General features: G+C 37.3%; 1 protein-coding gene across 1 annotated transcript; it reads left to right on the top strand.

The window, feature by feature from the left end:
- Positions 1-4454: 4454 nt before the first annotated feature.
- Positions 4455-9466, top strand: LOC125248392 (calcium-activated chloride channel regulator 1-like). The gene is made up of 14 exons (XM_048160236.1): positions 4455-4626; positions 4919-5056; positions 5151-5301; positions 5391-5496; positions 5578-5734; positions 5847-6074; positions 6220-6444; positions 6536-6716; positions 7249-7355; positions 7444-7659; positions 7745-8009; positions 8106-8270; positions 8487-8711; positions 8804-9466. The coding sequence occupies exons 1-14, from the start codon at positions 4480-4482 to the stop codon at positions 9190-9192; spliced, it is 2700 nt and encodes an 899-aa protein (XP_048016193.1). The 5' UTR covers positions 4455-4479; the 3' UTR covers positions 9193-9466.
- The last annotated feature ends 5843 nt before the right edge of the window (positions 9467-15309 follow it).

The following is a 15309-nucleotide window of genomic DNA, read 5'->3' as shown; positions in this document are numbered from 1 at the left end:
AATAGTCCCTGACCGTCAACAGCAACAGAAGTTACATTATTACGCCATTAGATGGCGGTAAAGTCTTTATGAGTGAGTCAGTCAGTGAAGACTTTTTACATTAAAAAAACTGAATTGTTTTGAAAACGGAACAAGACGCAACTGACAAATCCTTTGACTAGCGACTGTCAGTCATGGGAAAACCCCTTAAAGGGGTGGTTCAATGCGATTTCACTTTTTTAACTTTAGTTAGTGTGTAATGTTGCTGCTTGAGCATAAACAGTATCTGCAAAGTTACAGTGCAGAAAGTTCAATGCAAACGGAGATATTGTTCTTTAAAGTTATGGCAGTTTATTGCCTACAAAAACGACCGGTTTGGACTACAACGAGCTTCTTCCCGGGTTGGTGACATCATAAACCCTGCAAAACACGCTTCCGGGAACACGCAACAAAGTGGGCGAGGCCATATCATGCAGCATAATGAAAGCGGAAGAGTTGTTTACACCGGACGCTAGCGGCGCGGCAAAAGATAATAGAACCCATTATAATCTGTGATATTTTCTACACTGGATGCGGCGCTGAAGACAGCTTCCAGAATCTATATGAGATTAATGCTGGATGGCTATTACTGAATGCACAAAAGCTATTACTGAAAGAAGCAGTTCCCACTTTAAAAGCAGAAGCTGCTGTTTATTGGCTTCAAACTGTAAGTACGTTTTATTGTTTGTACAAACTTATATGTTCATAGACAAACAGTTGATCATGCCGTAAATTAAACGCTACCTTTACAAAAATGCGACTACTCAGGCATGTATTCAGCTATAGTAAAGCTTTAATCAGGATAAAACCGTATATTGAAAGCTAACAAACAGCAGTGACAGCATCTAAACACTTTGACACAAATACTAAATGAACCTTTCTTAAACGTCCTTTAAAAGCCGCGATTGCTGTTCATCTGGGTCTGATTCGGGCTCAATTTGATACAGCAATGCATCGACGTCACTTTCCGCCGAAAGCGCGCTCCCTCAGCTGGACTGAGTGGCAAAAGAACCTGCTGCGTGACTGGATTTAATAGGGAAACTGCGAAAACGCGAGTAAAACTAACGGATTACACTAAAGGTTGGAATTGATTCTGTTCCTTACAACTTGTCAAATAAACCTAATCCATGGATATTGACATGCAGCCTGGAGTCCTGACATTTATATGTGCCTGATTTCGACGGCGGGGAGACACATAAAGCAAATCTGCCTGTGAATATTTTATATCTACAATATAGGTAGGTTTAAATCCGCGTATCACTTATATCAATGTTATATCGTCATATTGTCCAGCCCTAAAACATATATAGTTTTATAGTATAGTTTTTGTCAGTGTTGTTTATTGAAAAACCCCAAATTATGCAGAATATAAGATGGAAAATATTTAATTGATGAGTTGTCAACATAATATAACAATACAATATATACGGTATGATTTTACCTCAAAATCCAACAATTTGACACAAAATGATAACTGCAAATCCATGTTTCTCTGCCTGGAGTCCAGCTGTTTCTGTGAATTGCAGTGATCCATTAGCTTTTTTCCTTGTTGCTTTCTGCAGTTTTTAAATATGTACCTCAGATTTTGTGTCAAAGCTATTTGTATAGTCAATCATAAAGCTCTTTCCCGTTTTGGATGTGTTTTGTGTGTTTTTCGCGACATTCACGCTGAAAACCAATGCTGCCGCTCTTAAGGGGCTCGCACACCGGACGCGAAGCTCAGCGCCGCGCCATGTCTAAAATTCGAACGCTTTGGCTGTTTCTCAATTCCAAGAACGCAGAGAACGGACTTGCGTTCTTGTGGAGTCCGGTCTTGCCAGGCGACCTTGAAAGAACAATCTCGGAAGGACGCGAGGACAGAGAACGCATCATTTGAGAATTGAGATGTGCTGCGATCTTGTTGCTCAACTGACCGTCCCAGCATATTATAAGTGGCTAATGCACAATAAATACAACATAACATCACAAACAATTGTCATAACCTGTTAAAAAAATTCTTTCATATTATTATAGACATGTTTTCATATAATTTTATATCTTTTTATTTCACGTGTATTTATGAAAATGAGTAGCCTTTGGCTGTTATGCTTTGTCAATGTTAAGATTATTTTTTATATGCCAATAAAAATACTGCAGGCTTTCTTCAGGTTATCATTTTATTAAAATTAAGCAAAACAAACGGTCTACTTTCACGAGCCGTCACGTATTTGCAAGCTTGTAGCTGGAATCTCACGAGAACTTTAAAGCTTACAGGCTTCCGTACGTCGACTGCCACAGCGTCTTCTGGGATTTTTAACGGTTCGATTCCCTCAAGTTTGCATTCGATGCATCCTCGATATCAAGAACACATCCGGGTACTTTCATGCGTCCTCCGTTCTTGCGTTCTTGAGTATTAGAATAAACTTCGACGGTTGATGATGACGTAAAGCATGAACACAAGGACGCAAGATCGCTGAAGAACGCATATTGAGAAACAGCCTTTGTTTTCTACGAGTGTACGCATACCGGCGGCGACATTCGGCAACTGTCCGCGGCGCCCAGCTACGACTCAAAAAACAATAAAACAATGCGTTCGAATTTGAAAGCCCACGTAACCGGTAACAAATGGTAAGGGGTGTGGCGTTTCCGGACGCTTCAGCGAATCACTATGGCTCTGGATTACACTGGGCCCTAACCAATCTGAGCACATTGCACCCCAAAAACACAATCAAGCCTAGAAAAAAACATTGAACCACCCCTTTAACTGTTAAAAGGACAAGATAATACATCGGACATTTAAGCAGATTTTTTATTATGAACATATGACTGACCTGAAGGAAAATACTAAATCTGAATTCTGGTAATAAATTCGCTCACTCGATCTCTTTCTCATAATACTATTCTACATAAAATGGTAAGCTTCAATGAACAATATCAATTGAGAACATACAGTTTACGTTGTTTACGTTGCTAAGAGTGGTTGCTAAGGGTGCTGTGTAATGATACACAGAGCCGTTGGGTGAAGCGGTCATAGCCGTGTTTTATTGTGAATAAAACACTACTATTGACCAATCAGAATCAAGGACAGGAACTAACCATTTTATAATTGCAAATAAAGCAGCGTATCAATCCAGTGAGCCGAAGAGAACAAAATCGTCACTTCCTGATAAACTGGTGATAAATATCACCAAAGTCCCTTTAAGACAAGTCATTTCACTCGGCGGCCATCTTTGAAACGCCTCTCGGGCATCCTGGGCATCATGCAGCTCCTATCTCTTTGAATGGGGAAACATCAGATTCTCCAAAACTGTTCGCCAACCTTACGATTAAATTTCATATTTGAAATCACCAATGAAATCTAACAACAACCGACTCATAAATTTAGTCTCTAAACGCTCGAATCATGACAAATGTATTTTTTCAGGCTGGATCAAGCTAATGCGCATGCGCAGACCTAAATGTGCGTCTCTTCGGAGGCGCTCGTCTGACTGTTTCTATAGAAACCGGTGATTCTAACGGCCGCTGAAGTGACGCGATGACTTTACCAGTTGGCGATTGGCTCTTGGCTTTAGAAGGCGGGACTTATTCCGCCATATTGCTTCTGGGAGGGATTTATGCTGAACCACTTTGGCGAAAGACTTTGTTCAGGCATTATAGAACGACCAAAACAGGATGCTGTGCAAACACATGTCCTGCAAAGACTTTCATGCCTACTTGTACAATTTCTACTTGTACAATTTCTATAGTCGATCTTCAGGAATGTATACCATAGAACACAAGGAGGACTGAAATTATTTTTGACCGAAATAGTAGATTTTTTTATTTTGTTTTAGCCTATGGCCATGAAAAGAAACAGTGTCATGTAGAAGATGTTAAAAGCTAAACTATTTTTTTATTTGTTTGTTATTATTCTATTGTTGAGGGCCAAAAGTTGAATGGAAAGGATGTATTACTTTATGTATTAAATTACAATAACATAGTTGCATGGTTGTGAACGCATTTTTCAAGGTAAGAAATTGTGTGACACAAAAGGTGCATTACAAACAAATTTGATAGATCGCAGTCTACTTCATTTAGCTAGCTAGAAGCCTATAGCATAAATAGGCTAGTCTCCAAGGCTACTGAACTTCTCCATATAACAAAGCAATTGTAAATTGTGAACACACTGAAGTGTTAATTTCCTGTTTTCTAAGTGCTCTTACGAGCCCATATCGATGCATTTCCACAGTATAGTCTCACAAAGTAAACTAATTAAGAGTTAGCCAACATTTTTCAAATGTACAAGCCTTGTGAGCAAATTAAGTATATGAAGTATATAGATCTTATGTTTTAAACAGACTATGATGTTAGCAGAATGTAGTCACGCCCCTGCATGACATTGAAGCATACACCCTCTTATCTCTGATCAGACCCCTCAAGATCATTTGTGAAATTGTTCAAAACTGGGTTTCGTGAGTTGCTGTTCATCTAAACTCTACAGCTATGGACTCAAGAACAGTGTCGGTCTTATTATGGGTATTGCTGTCCTCATCCACTGGAATCAAACTAGATGGAAATGGTTATGTTGATGTTACCATTGCAATCAGTTCAAGAGTACAACAGGATAACACACTTATTGATAAAATCAAGGTGAATATATGTTTTTTTGTCTATTTAACAAAATATGAATTAATGGTTTTAATGGCTTTTGTGACAGATAATATTTTGTAGCAGTTTGTATGAAAATCATAGAAAGAAACATATAGGGGGATTCAGGTTGATTGGGACACTTTTTCTAAGTCTCAATTGCAAAAATTTTTCAATCATCCTCAATTCACCCTAATCAAGTTTAATTAACAGTATTTGTGAATGAACAAATTAAAGTATATTGCTTTTTTATAAATACTGTATTTTGAGTTTTTCTCATTTTTCATTCTGACAGGACATGGTCACTAAAGGGTCGATTCATCTTCATCAAGCATTGGATAAAAAGGTTTATTTCAAAGAAGCAACGATACTCGTTCCACCCAACTGGAATAGTAAGGAATTTACCAAAGCAAGAGCAGAGTCCTATGAAAAGGTACAGAGAATTATGCCATTTTATCTTACTTGTCAAATATTAATGTTTACTCATTTCATTAAAATACTGCTGAAAATTTCAATGTGAAATGCAGGCAAACATAAGAATTGATAATGCTAATCCAGCATATGGTGATGAACCCTACACTCTTCAATATGGTGAATGTGGAGCTGAGGCTCAGTTCATTCATTTCACCCCAAACTTCCTCCGAGACGACACTCTCATTAAGACTTATGGGTCAAGAGGTGAATGTCATTTGTTATCTTTCAACATTTGTGCAGGTTAATGCACTAATCTGTTTGTTTTATTAACAAGAATGTTTGTTTGTTTGCAGGAAAGGTCTTGGTTCATGAATGGGCTCATCTGAGATGGGGCGTGTATGATGAATACAGTGAAACAAAACCATTCTACTACTCTAATGGCCGTATTGAAGCTACAAGGTCATAAAACTTAATAAAAAAGAATATTTTTAAAATGTCTTTGTAAATTATCTCAACCATTGATTTCCTGCTTATCTTTAGGTGTAGCAAAAACATTAAAGGTCAGTTTTATGATGAATCACATCAACCGTGCCAGACTGATCCACAAACTTTACTACCGACTAAAGGGTGCAAGTTTTTTCCTAACAAATATCAAAACACAGACAGCTCTATAATGTTCTTACCAAGCCTGGATTCAGTAAGTACAGATTTTACATGTTCCCACATGTGCAAAATGTATCTTTGACCATTTGCAATGCATTTCATGCAACATACAGAATGAAGAAATTATTTGAAATATTTGGTTTCAGGTGAGCACTTTTTGTCGTGAAAATGAGCACAATTATGAAGCCCCAAACTTGCAAAACAAAAAATGTGGCAAAGCAACACGGACTGTGATATTTGAGGATTCTGTTGATAAAGATGCACTTCGTTCTCTGAAACCACTGCTGTCCTCTCCACCAGCGCCAACTTTCAAAGTTGTGCAGCGAATGCATCGGGTTGTTTGTCTCGTCCTTGATGTCTCAGGAAGCATGCAAGTATGCCATAACATTAACTTTACTTGAAAACAAAGATGCTTCCAATTATTATAACCTTCAATGCTCTGATATGATCTCAATCATTTTGAATGAGTATAAACCTGATATTACATGCATTTTTTTTTTTATTGCACCCCTTTTCTAGGGCTCTAGAATCCTCCGACAGCAGCAGGCTGCCACACATTTCCTGCAGAACATCATTGAGGATCAAGCCAGTGTTGGAATTGTAACCTTTAGTGATAATGCTAATACTCTGAGCCCCTTGACTACTATTGACAGTGAATCCACACGAGAGAAACTCATCAAATTGTTGCCAAAAGTAGCAGATGGAGGGACATACATTTGTAAAGGCCTCACCCTAGGCTTACAGGTGCAATATTGATCATGTTTATGATGTGTTAAGTATATAGCCTACAGTTTGTTTTATACCAATGTTCTGTATTTGTCTTCAAAACTTAAAGGTACTCAAAAATGACAATGGGAATGTGATAGGGGATGAAATCATTTTTCTGACAGATGGTGAAGCATCAGACAATATTAATAGTTGTGTTCCAGCTGCAATTGAAAGTGGCGCCATTATACACACAATAGCTTTGGGTGATAAAGCAGCTAAAGCACTGAGGGAAATGGCTGACAAAACTGGTAAGTACCATCATCACATAATGACATACAATGTTCCAGAAAAAGTCTAAATAAAAAAAATGAGAACAAGTTCCATGTAAATTATTATTTTATTTTTTGGTTGGTTGGTCTCTAAATTTATTATAGTAGGCATACACCTATAAGTGGATCTTAATGGTTTTAATGGCTTTTGTGAAAGATAATATTTTGTTGCAGCTTTTAAAGAAAATCATAGAAAGAAATATATAGGGTGAATTTAGGTTGATTAGGACACTTTTTCCTAGTCTCAATTGCAAAAAATTTGGAAACTAACAAAATATCAAATCAATTGGAAAATCTACAAACATATGATGCTAGAAGAATAACAAATGATCTGAGCCACATTACTAACTTTCAACTAATTGATCCCAAGGTGATTTTTGTTATATATTGTTTGATGTTTTGGTATGTATGTGTGAAAAATGCAAAAAATGTAGTAAATCATAATATTCATATTATGAATGCCTGTTTATTATCCAGTGCTTATTTCTTATATGTTTTATGTTGGAATTAGGCGGGAAATTTATCACAGCCAGTGACAACATTCTCTCTAATCAGCTATTGCATGGATTTTCTTCACTTACAATACCAACAGGAGATCAAACAAAAGACCCAGTTCAGGTTTGACAAGTGATCGCTCATTGCTCATGGTAAAATACTTTAAGATTATTATAAATATTCTGATAATTCATTTTTATCACCACTTTAGATAGACAGTACGGGAAAAAAAACATCAGACTGGTTCAATGGGACAATATTAGTGGATCAGACCATTGGTACCAAAACCAGTTTTACAATAACCTATGAAAAAAGTTTACCTGACATTTCCATACAGTCACCAAGTGGCTCAACCTACAAACAAATACAGATGCGTCATGATGAAGCAGCAAAAACAGTCACTTTTAAAGTTCCAGGAACTGCACAGGTGACAAACTACACAAGATTTAATTAACTTTCCTAAAACATTTTCATTAATTATTCATCTAATTATACTATTGTGTGTTTGCTAGCCTGGGGACTGGAAGTACAGTATCCAAACTACAATAAGTCAGTCTCTGACTATAACAGCAACGAGTCAAGCGGCGCGTGCTGATGTTCCTCCTATCGTTGTCAATGCCCACATGAACCAGCAGTTCAGTGACGGCACTAAACCCATGATAGTGTTTGCTGAGGTCAGTCAGAATTACAAGCCTGTAATAAAGGCTGAAGTGTGGGCTACGCTGGAGTCTGAATCTGGGTCCGCACAAGAATTACAACTTCTGGACAATGGAGCAGGTAAATTACCCATCATTTTTGTTTCCAGTGTGCACTCAAATCAGATTTACACTATAAGGCCAAAAATGCTCAAATAAATCAAGTATTGTTTTACAGGAGCTGATGCTTTTAAAGATGATGGCGTCTATTCCAGATATTTCACACAGGTGAAAAAAGGGAGAAGCAGCTTGAAAGTAAGAGTGAAGAATCTAGATGGACAAGCCAAATTTACTATCCAAAAAAGGGGTGGTGCCCCATACGTACCTGGATATGTGGTAAACGGTAAATCGTGAGATTGAGACTCTTAAAGCAAACTGTTCAAACATTTGTCCAAGTGGATGCTGCTCACTGGTGGTGGTTGAGGAGAAACCCCCTGATATGACTGTAAAGTGCTTTGGGTGTACAGACAGGAAATGCACTAGATAAATATTTCATTAATTAATTCATTCATTCAGTTCCTCAACTTTAAATTTATTTATGCGGTTCCTGTAATTTCAGGTGTGGTGGAGCTGAACCCTCCAAAGCCTCCAGTTTCTGACGAACATCTCGAGGTTGGAAGATTTACCAGGACAGTCACTGGAGAGAGTTTTGAAGTGGCTTTTACAGGCTCAACCCCACCAAATTTCCCCCCTAACAGAATCACAGATCTGAGTGCTGAGATCCAGGAGGACTCTGTGCTTCTCAACTGGACGGCTCCTGGTGAGGACCTCGACTATGGGACAGGTAAAGCATACAGTTAACACAAAATAAATGTGGTTATCACAAAATAATGTATATCTTTTATAGGCCTCACAAGGTGTTTCCTTCTTTTTAAGCTAAATCCTATGAGATCAGGTGGAGCTTTGACCTTAAAGAGCTTCGATTCAACTTCAGCAGTGCTCACGTATTCAACACATCTGCTGTCTCACCGCAGGAGGCTGGATCAGTTGAACAGCATTCATTCAATCCTAATATCACAATCCAAAATGGCACCACAGTCTTTTTTGCTGTTCAGTCTGTGGATAAAGTGAATGTAAAATCTGAAATCTCCAACATTGCTCAAGCTTCAAAGACGCTCCCTGGTCCAAAACCCACAGACATGCCAGGTCTAGACCTGAAGTTGATGTTTATTGCAATTTCTGTTTGTCTGGCAACTGTGGTGATTATTGGTATTATTGCGATAACAACATGGGCGTTGAGTCGAAGAAAACTTTCTGGTTCTTAGACTACAACTAACATTAATATCTGATGCAAAGAAAATCTTTCTGTTGTACAATTACTGTGCTGAATTTTCTTTAGTTGTACATCATATGCTTGGCAAAAAATATAAAATGCAAAATACAGTTTGGTAAATTGTGTTTAGATTTGTTTATATTGGAAATGTTTGTGTTCTAGAGAGGCATATAATTAAACTCACTCAGATGATGACTGCAGTTCAGTTCTTGATTTTTGCTTTAGCTATTGTTGTGTACCCTGAATATAATCAAATAAATGTGTCTAAAAGCATTATGATTCCCATCATTTCAAATTATGTCCATATCTACAAAAGATGTGTGCCCTCCCATGATAGATTAATAAATAATTAAAAAATGAATAAATAATTCTGTTACTCAGCAGAAAACTTGTATAAATATAAGATACATTATTTATTTTAAAAAAAACCTTGCAAACAAAAAATTGAATCAAATTTGATTCTGCACTCTGTTATAAAAGCTTAATTTTGTTGATTCATTCCAAACACAGTCACTTTGCATGATATCCACAGACATATAAGCATATCTGTTATGATTTACTGTATGTGTCTGATATATTAGTTATGTGTTTTATATAATTTTGTACTTTTTTTAATCATGAAGAAGTGTTTCACCATCTTCCACTTGACAAGTCATGTTTAATGTTGTTGAGAGTTGCTTAATAAATTTCATCAGATCCTGTGAGAGGGTTAAGCAAATAAGATGACATGTCATGTAGATATAAATATATCAATACGCCTTATAGTCATGTTTGAGGGGTTGTGAGAAAAGGTCTTTCTGGCTTTATGGATGGGCTGATTGTGACATTTGAAAAATCATAAGGTCGATCTGGGTTCAGTCATGGCATTGTTTATGAGGACTTTATATTGTCATTAGATCTCATTATGATCATTCATGATATTGTGCTTTCTGCCAGTGATGATATTTACATTATATGGCAACTATTCAGTCATATAGTTAGATGAGGGGCAATGATCTTGTAAAAGGAAAATCATTGTCTAAATAAAAACGCAACTGCTGGAAAATGACAATAGATTTTCAGCCATTAAGTTATTAGACACAACAAACCCCACGGCAGTATAGTACTCAATTACTTTCTACTTAACATTTTATAAATGATACCCCATATGTCCATAATACATCAAAGCTTAGACAGCTATGCTTTTATGCCGCACATGTTTCAAATGTTATGACTACATTTAACTTATTATTAATATACATAGTCTATATTTTATTTTCATGTAAATGTTTTTGAAAGAAGTCTCTTATGCTCACCAAAGCTGCATTTATACAAAAATACAGTATATTGTTAAAAATTATTACAATTGAAAATAACGGTTTTCTATTTTATTATATTTTAAAATGTAATTTATTCTTGTGATGGCAATTTCAGTGTCACATGTTCCTTTAGAAATCATTCTAATATGCTGATTTGCTGCTCAAGAAAAATATTGTTTTAGCAATGTTGATGCTGCTTAATATTTTTACTATTTTAAAAATATTTTAAACTATACAGTTTTGAGGTTGTAGAAAACTTGCTAAATATTAGTGAAATGTGCACTGCACCTGCAGATTTTGTATTTACTATTTAGTTTGCAATTTATTAAATGTTTTTTTTCTTCTAAGTTTTAATTCTTAGAGTTAAGATGTTTGTGTCAGTTTTCGAATTGCAGTATAACGCCACATTCAACTTGATGCTAACTCTTGTCTGATGCTGTTGAGACATAATTACTCAATAAAGATTAAGAAACACTGCAAGAGGGTTAAACTGATAAGGCCCTTTCTATTGCCACACTTTTTGTGGGAATTTAGTTTTTCTCTTCGGTACTGTACAATTCTGATTAGTTGCACCTGTTATAGTGATCCTCTTACTACTCTGTTTTGTATTTGTATTTTAATTGGCATATGATATCTGGAGTAAGCTTATTTCACAGACCAGGAAACTATAAAGCATACCCAGAACAAAGAACGCTAGCTTCTGATTGGATGGCATGCTGGGAGTATGGCAGGATGACACAGCGTCTCGTTCTCTATTCAGGGAACCAGGGTTACAGACGTAACCCGAGACGTTCCCTTTCATGGGAACTCACGCTGCATCAAGAGGCGGTGGGAACACCATACCCACTACGCCATATGCAGGGTTGGGGAGTAACGAAATACATGTAACGACGTTACATATTTAAAATACAAAATTTGAGTAACTGTATTTCATTACAGTTACATTTTAAATAGATGGTAATCAAATTACAGTTACTTTCAAAAAGTATTTTAGATTACCAAAGTGATTACTTTGAATTTTTATGTCATTTATTTCATTTAATAGGTTATTAACGTAAGCTGTTTGAGGATTTTTAACCAACGAGCCAATGCTGATGATTCTCCGACGCTGTCTGTTTAAACCAAAGACAAAAAAAACGCGCGCAGCCTGTTAATGTTTTATAAAACCAATTTCTTGGTGTACTTTACAGACAAACTTTAAATCTTAATCATTCTTTCCAAATGTTTGGTATATGGCGCGTGCGCGAGTTCATGATCAAAATAGAGATGCAGTAGTCCACTGGTCATAAATCCAAAGGTTTTTTAGTTTTATTTTGGTCTATCTTTATTCCAGGCTTGCAAACAAACTGCTTTGTAATAATTTCCCAAAATTTCAGGAAATATTTACTAAGTCTGTAAACAGGACGTTAACACAGGCACACGCTGAATACGGACACAAAGAGGAGAACAGACGCGCCCGCAGAGAATATACTGCACCATGCACAAGCTCACTGTTCGCCAAATATAGGAAGAATAATATAAATATTAAATTGGGGTTGATATGAATGTATCTCTGAAGGGAACTGTCTTCAGAAAAGTTTTGATGGCTTTTCCTCTTATCTCCAGCGCAGCTGCATTGTGTATAGTGGTAACCATGGAAACACTATATCACTGCTGTTCCACAAACGCCACCTACTGTCAGAGAGTGACTTTGCATTTCATTCAGTCTATCTGCTGATTGTGTTTTGTTATGTAGCAAAATTTCACAAAGTCTAAAGTCAGACCATGCTGTTAATCTTGAAATTATACAATAATTTAAATGAAAAACAACTGCTCATGCTCATAACATCTTTGTTGGGACTGTGATAAAAATCCAGTGTTTGCCTCTAATATCAAAGAGCTACACATATTTTTTGAACAAATAAACAACAAATAAATTTGCAACCAGTATCAGAATCGGCCAATTTGCTTCTATTGGCCATGAAAAATCAAAATAGGTGCATCACTAATAATAATTAAAATAAATAAATAAATAAAGGATTATTTAAAAAATCTAATATTTTTTTTCTTTGCTGTTTGTTGTTTATATGGTTAATATTAATGCAGCTATCAGTGCACTAAGGTTAAATATTAGTATAAACATATTTATACTAGGGATAATTCACACAAAATGATCATATGTTTTTTCCAAACCTGTAAAATGTGGTGGTGGAGAGATGCAAAAAACTGTTGAGAAACCGTAGGTGATTCAGCTTTGAATATAGGCCTTCTCTCGAGATTATTGGGTAGATCATTTCATTTCATTTTGTTTTCTTTATAAACATTCTAAATGTTACAAACAAACTTTGTTAATAAAACAATTGGACCCACTTTATATTAAGTGGCCTTAACTACTATGTACTTACATTTTAATTAATCATTTGATACAATGCACTTATTGTGTACATACATGTTTTTACATTGTACTTATATTTTAAAAACACCTGCATGTAATTACATCTGTAATTAATTTCTGTAATTACATTCATAATTACACTGTTGACCCATCCCTTAACCCTTACCCCTACCCTTAAACCTACCCATACCACCAAAGCTTTCCCTAACCTTACCCGTATCCACCTCAATATCAGCAAAAGTGTTTTGCAATTCAATATGAACCCAATAAGTACATTGTACTTATTTTTTGATGTAAGTACATAGTAGTTAAGGCCACTTAATATAAAGTGGGACCAAACAATTTAAACCACTGTGTCAATTCGACTCTATACACCTATAAAACAACCTATATTATTAACAATATTTTATTGTTGTTATTTAATATTTTGTTATCCCTTTGATGCACATCTTTACAAATATAAAAAGATAATTTAGGAATGATATATCACTAGTAATTATATATAGATGTGATGTTAAAAGAAACAAATATTTTCTTAATTTGTTTATCAAGATTTTGAAATTCTTTACCAAAACATAGGTTATGTCTAATAAACTGCAGATATATATTTTGTAACTGATGTTCAAAATACAATTGAGTGGAAAACCAAATCCTGGTGGGTAGAGGTCATTTTTATTTACAGGTTGTAAACTTAAAACAGAACATCAAGTTAATATGGTCCTTTGTGTGAAGTATTTCAAAGTATTCCAAAGTATTTAGATTAAGTTACTAAACTTGAGTAATGTAACGAAATACGTTACAGATTACTTGTTAAAGCATGTATTTTGTAATCTGTAGTGAAATACATTCTAAAAGTAACCTTCCCAACCCTGGCCATATGCTGAGTGTATCAGGATGACAGAAGAGAAGATCCTAGAGTGGAGCCAAGATCTAGGTTATAGAACCTAATAAAAGTGTGAGGTGAAGACCACAATGCTGCATTGCAAATATCCTGCAGGGAGACTCCAGAAACCAAACAAACCATTGATCTGTCTTACACCACAGGGCAGCTCTGTGGACATAAGCATCTAATGCCCAAACAGGGCAAAGCAGATAAAGTTTTTCCTGATCTGGATTAGAGAAAGGTGGAGGACAGAAGGCCTGCAGCCTAATAGGACCTGCAATATTTGTAGGAACCTTGGGCACGTAATCTGGGTCTCGGGTGAAAAAAAGCTTTAACCATGCCTGGAGCAAATTCCAGACATGATGGAGCAACCGAAAGAGCCTGTAAGTCTCCAATTCTCTTAAGAGACGAAATGGCCACCAGAAAGATGGTTTTGAGAGTGAGGAACTTTTCAGGAACCTCTTCCAAGGGTTCGAAAGGAGCCAGGGTCAGACCCTCCAGTACTATGGCTAGATCCCAAGCCAGTGTTCTTGTGCACTTAGCAGGCCTCAGCCTCAGTGTACCACAGAGAAATCATGTAACCAAAGGATTCCTCCCCACAGATGTGCCCTCAAAGGGTAGATGGTTTGCAGAAATAGCTGCAACATAAACTTTTAGAGTAGACAGGGATAATCCAGTGGAGAAACGTTCTTGCAAGAACTCGAGAATCAGACCAACAGCACAAACAGCTGGGACTAAATTTCTTAAACATTCTCCACTTAATGGCATACAATCTCCTTGTGGAAGGAGCTCTGGATTGGAGGATGATCTCAACCACCTCAGGGTGAGGTGAGCCCCCTCAGGGGCCACACCCACAGCTTCCACAACTCCGGATAAGGGTGCAATATGGCGCCTCCTGCCTGCAACAGGAGGTCTTGTCTGATTGGAATCTCCATAGGGGGACTAGAAGGGACACTAGGTCCGAAAACCAAATTCTGGTCAGCCAGAATGGGGCTATGAGCAGCAGCCGAACCCCATCCAGGGCAAACCCTCTCCAGAACTCCTGGGAGCAGAGCGATCAGGGGAAATGCATACAGACGCCGCCTCGGCCATGTCTGTACCATAGCATCCAGCCCCAGTGGAGCTGGATGAGTGAGGGAGAACCATAACTGACAGTGAGTCGTCTCCCGAGATGCAAATAGGTCTACTTCTGCACAACCAAAGTTTTCCCAAAGGAGTTCCACCACCTCGGGGTGGAGTCTCCATTCCCTGGGCCTCGGCCCCTGTCTCAACAGGACGTCTGCTCCCTGATTCTGAGACCCAGGAATGTAAGCTGCCCTCAGAGAAAGCAGCTTCCCCTGGGCCCACAGGAGGATCCGATGGGCCAGCTTGCATAAGTGACGTGACCTGAGACCCCCCTGATGATTGATATAGGAGACCACTGACGTGTTGTCCATACGGACCAACACATGATGGCCCCTCAGGTCTAGGAGAAAGTGCATCCGTCGTTAGCATTACGCAATGACAAGGAGCTCCCAACACGAGCCCTTGGGACAGGAACAAAGGCTTTTTCCA

The sequence above is a fragment of the Megalobrama amblycephala genome, linkage group LG16 (genome assembly GCF_018812025.1).
Source record: "Megalobrama amblycephala isolate DHTTF-2021 linkage group LG16, ASM1881202v1, whole genome shotgun sequence".
Taxonomy (NCBI): Eukaryota; Metazoa; Chordata; class Actinopteri; order Cypriniformes; family Xenocyprididae; genus Megalobrama; species Megalobrama amblycephala.
The sequence above is the reverse complement of the archived record's forward strand: the minus strand, read 5'-3'. Positions and strand labels throughout refer to the sequence as shown.

Coding starts and splice junctions, on each gene's coding strand:
- LOC125248392 (XM_048160236.1), top strand. CDS start 4,480: ATGGACTCAAGAACAGTGTCGGTCTTATTATGGGTATTGCTGTCCTCA. Junction 4,627..4,918: donor CACTTATTGATAAAATCAAG/GTGAATATATGT, acceptor TCATTCTGACAG/GACATGGTCACTAAAGGGTC. Junction 6,717..7,248: donor GGAAATGGCTGACAAAACTG/GTAAGTACCATC, acceptor TGTTGGAATTAG/GCGGGAAATTTATCACAGCC.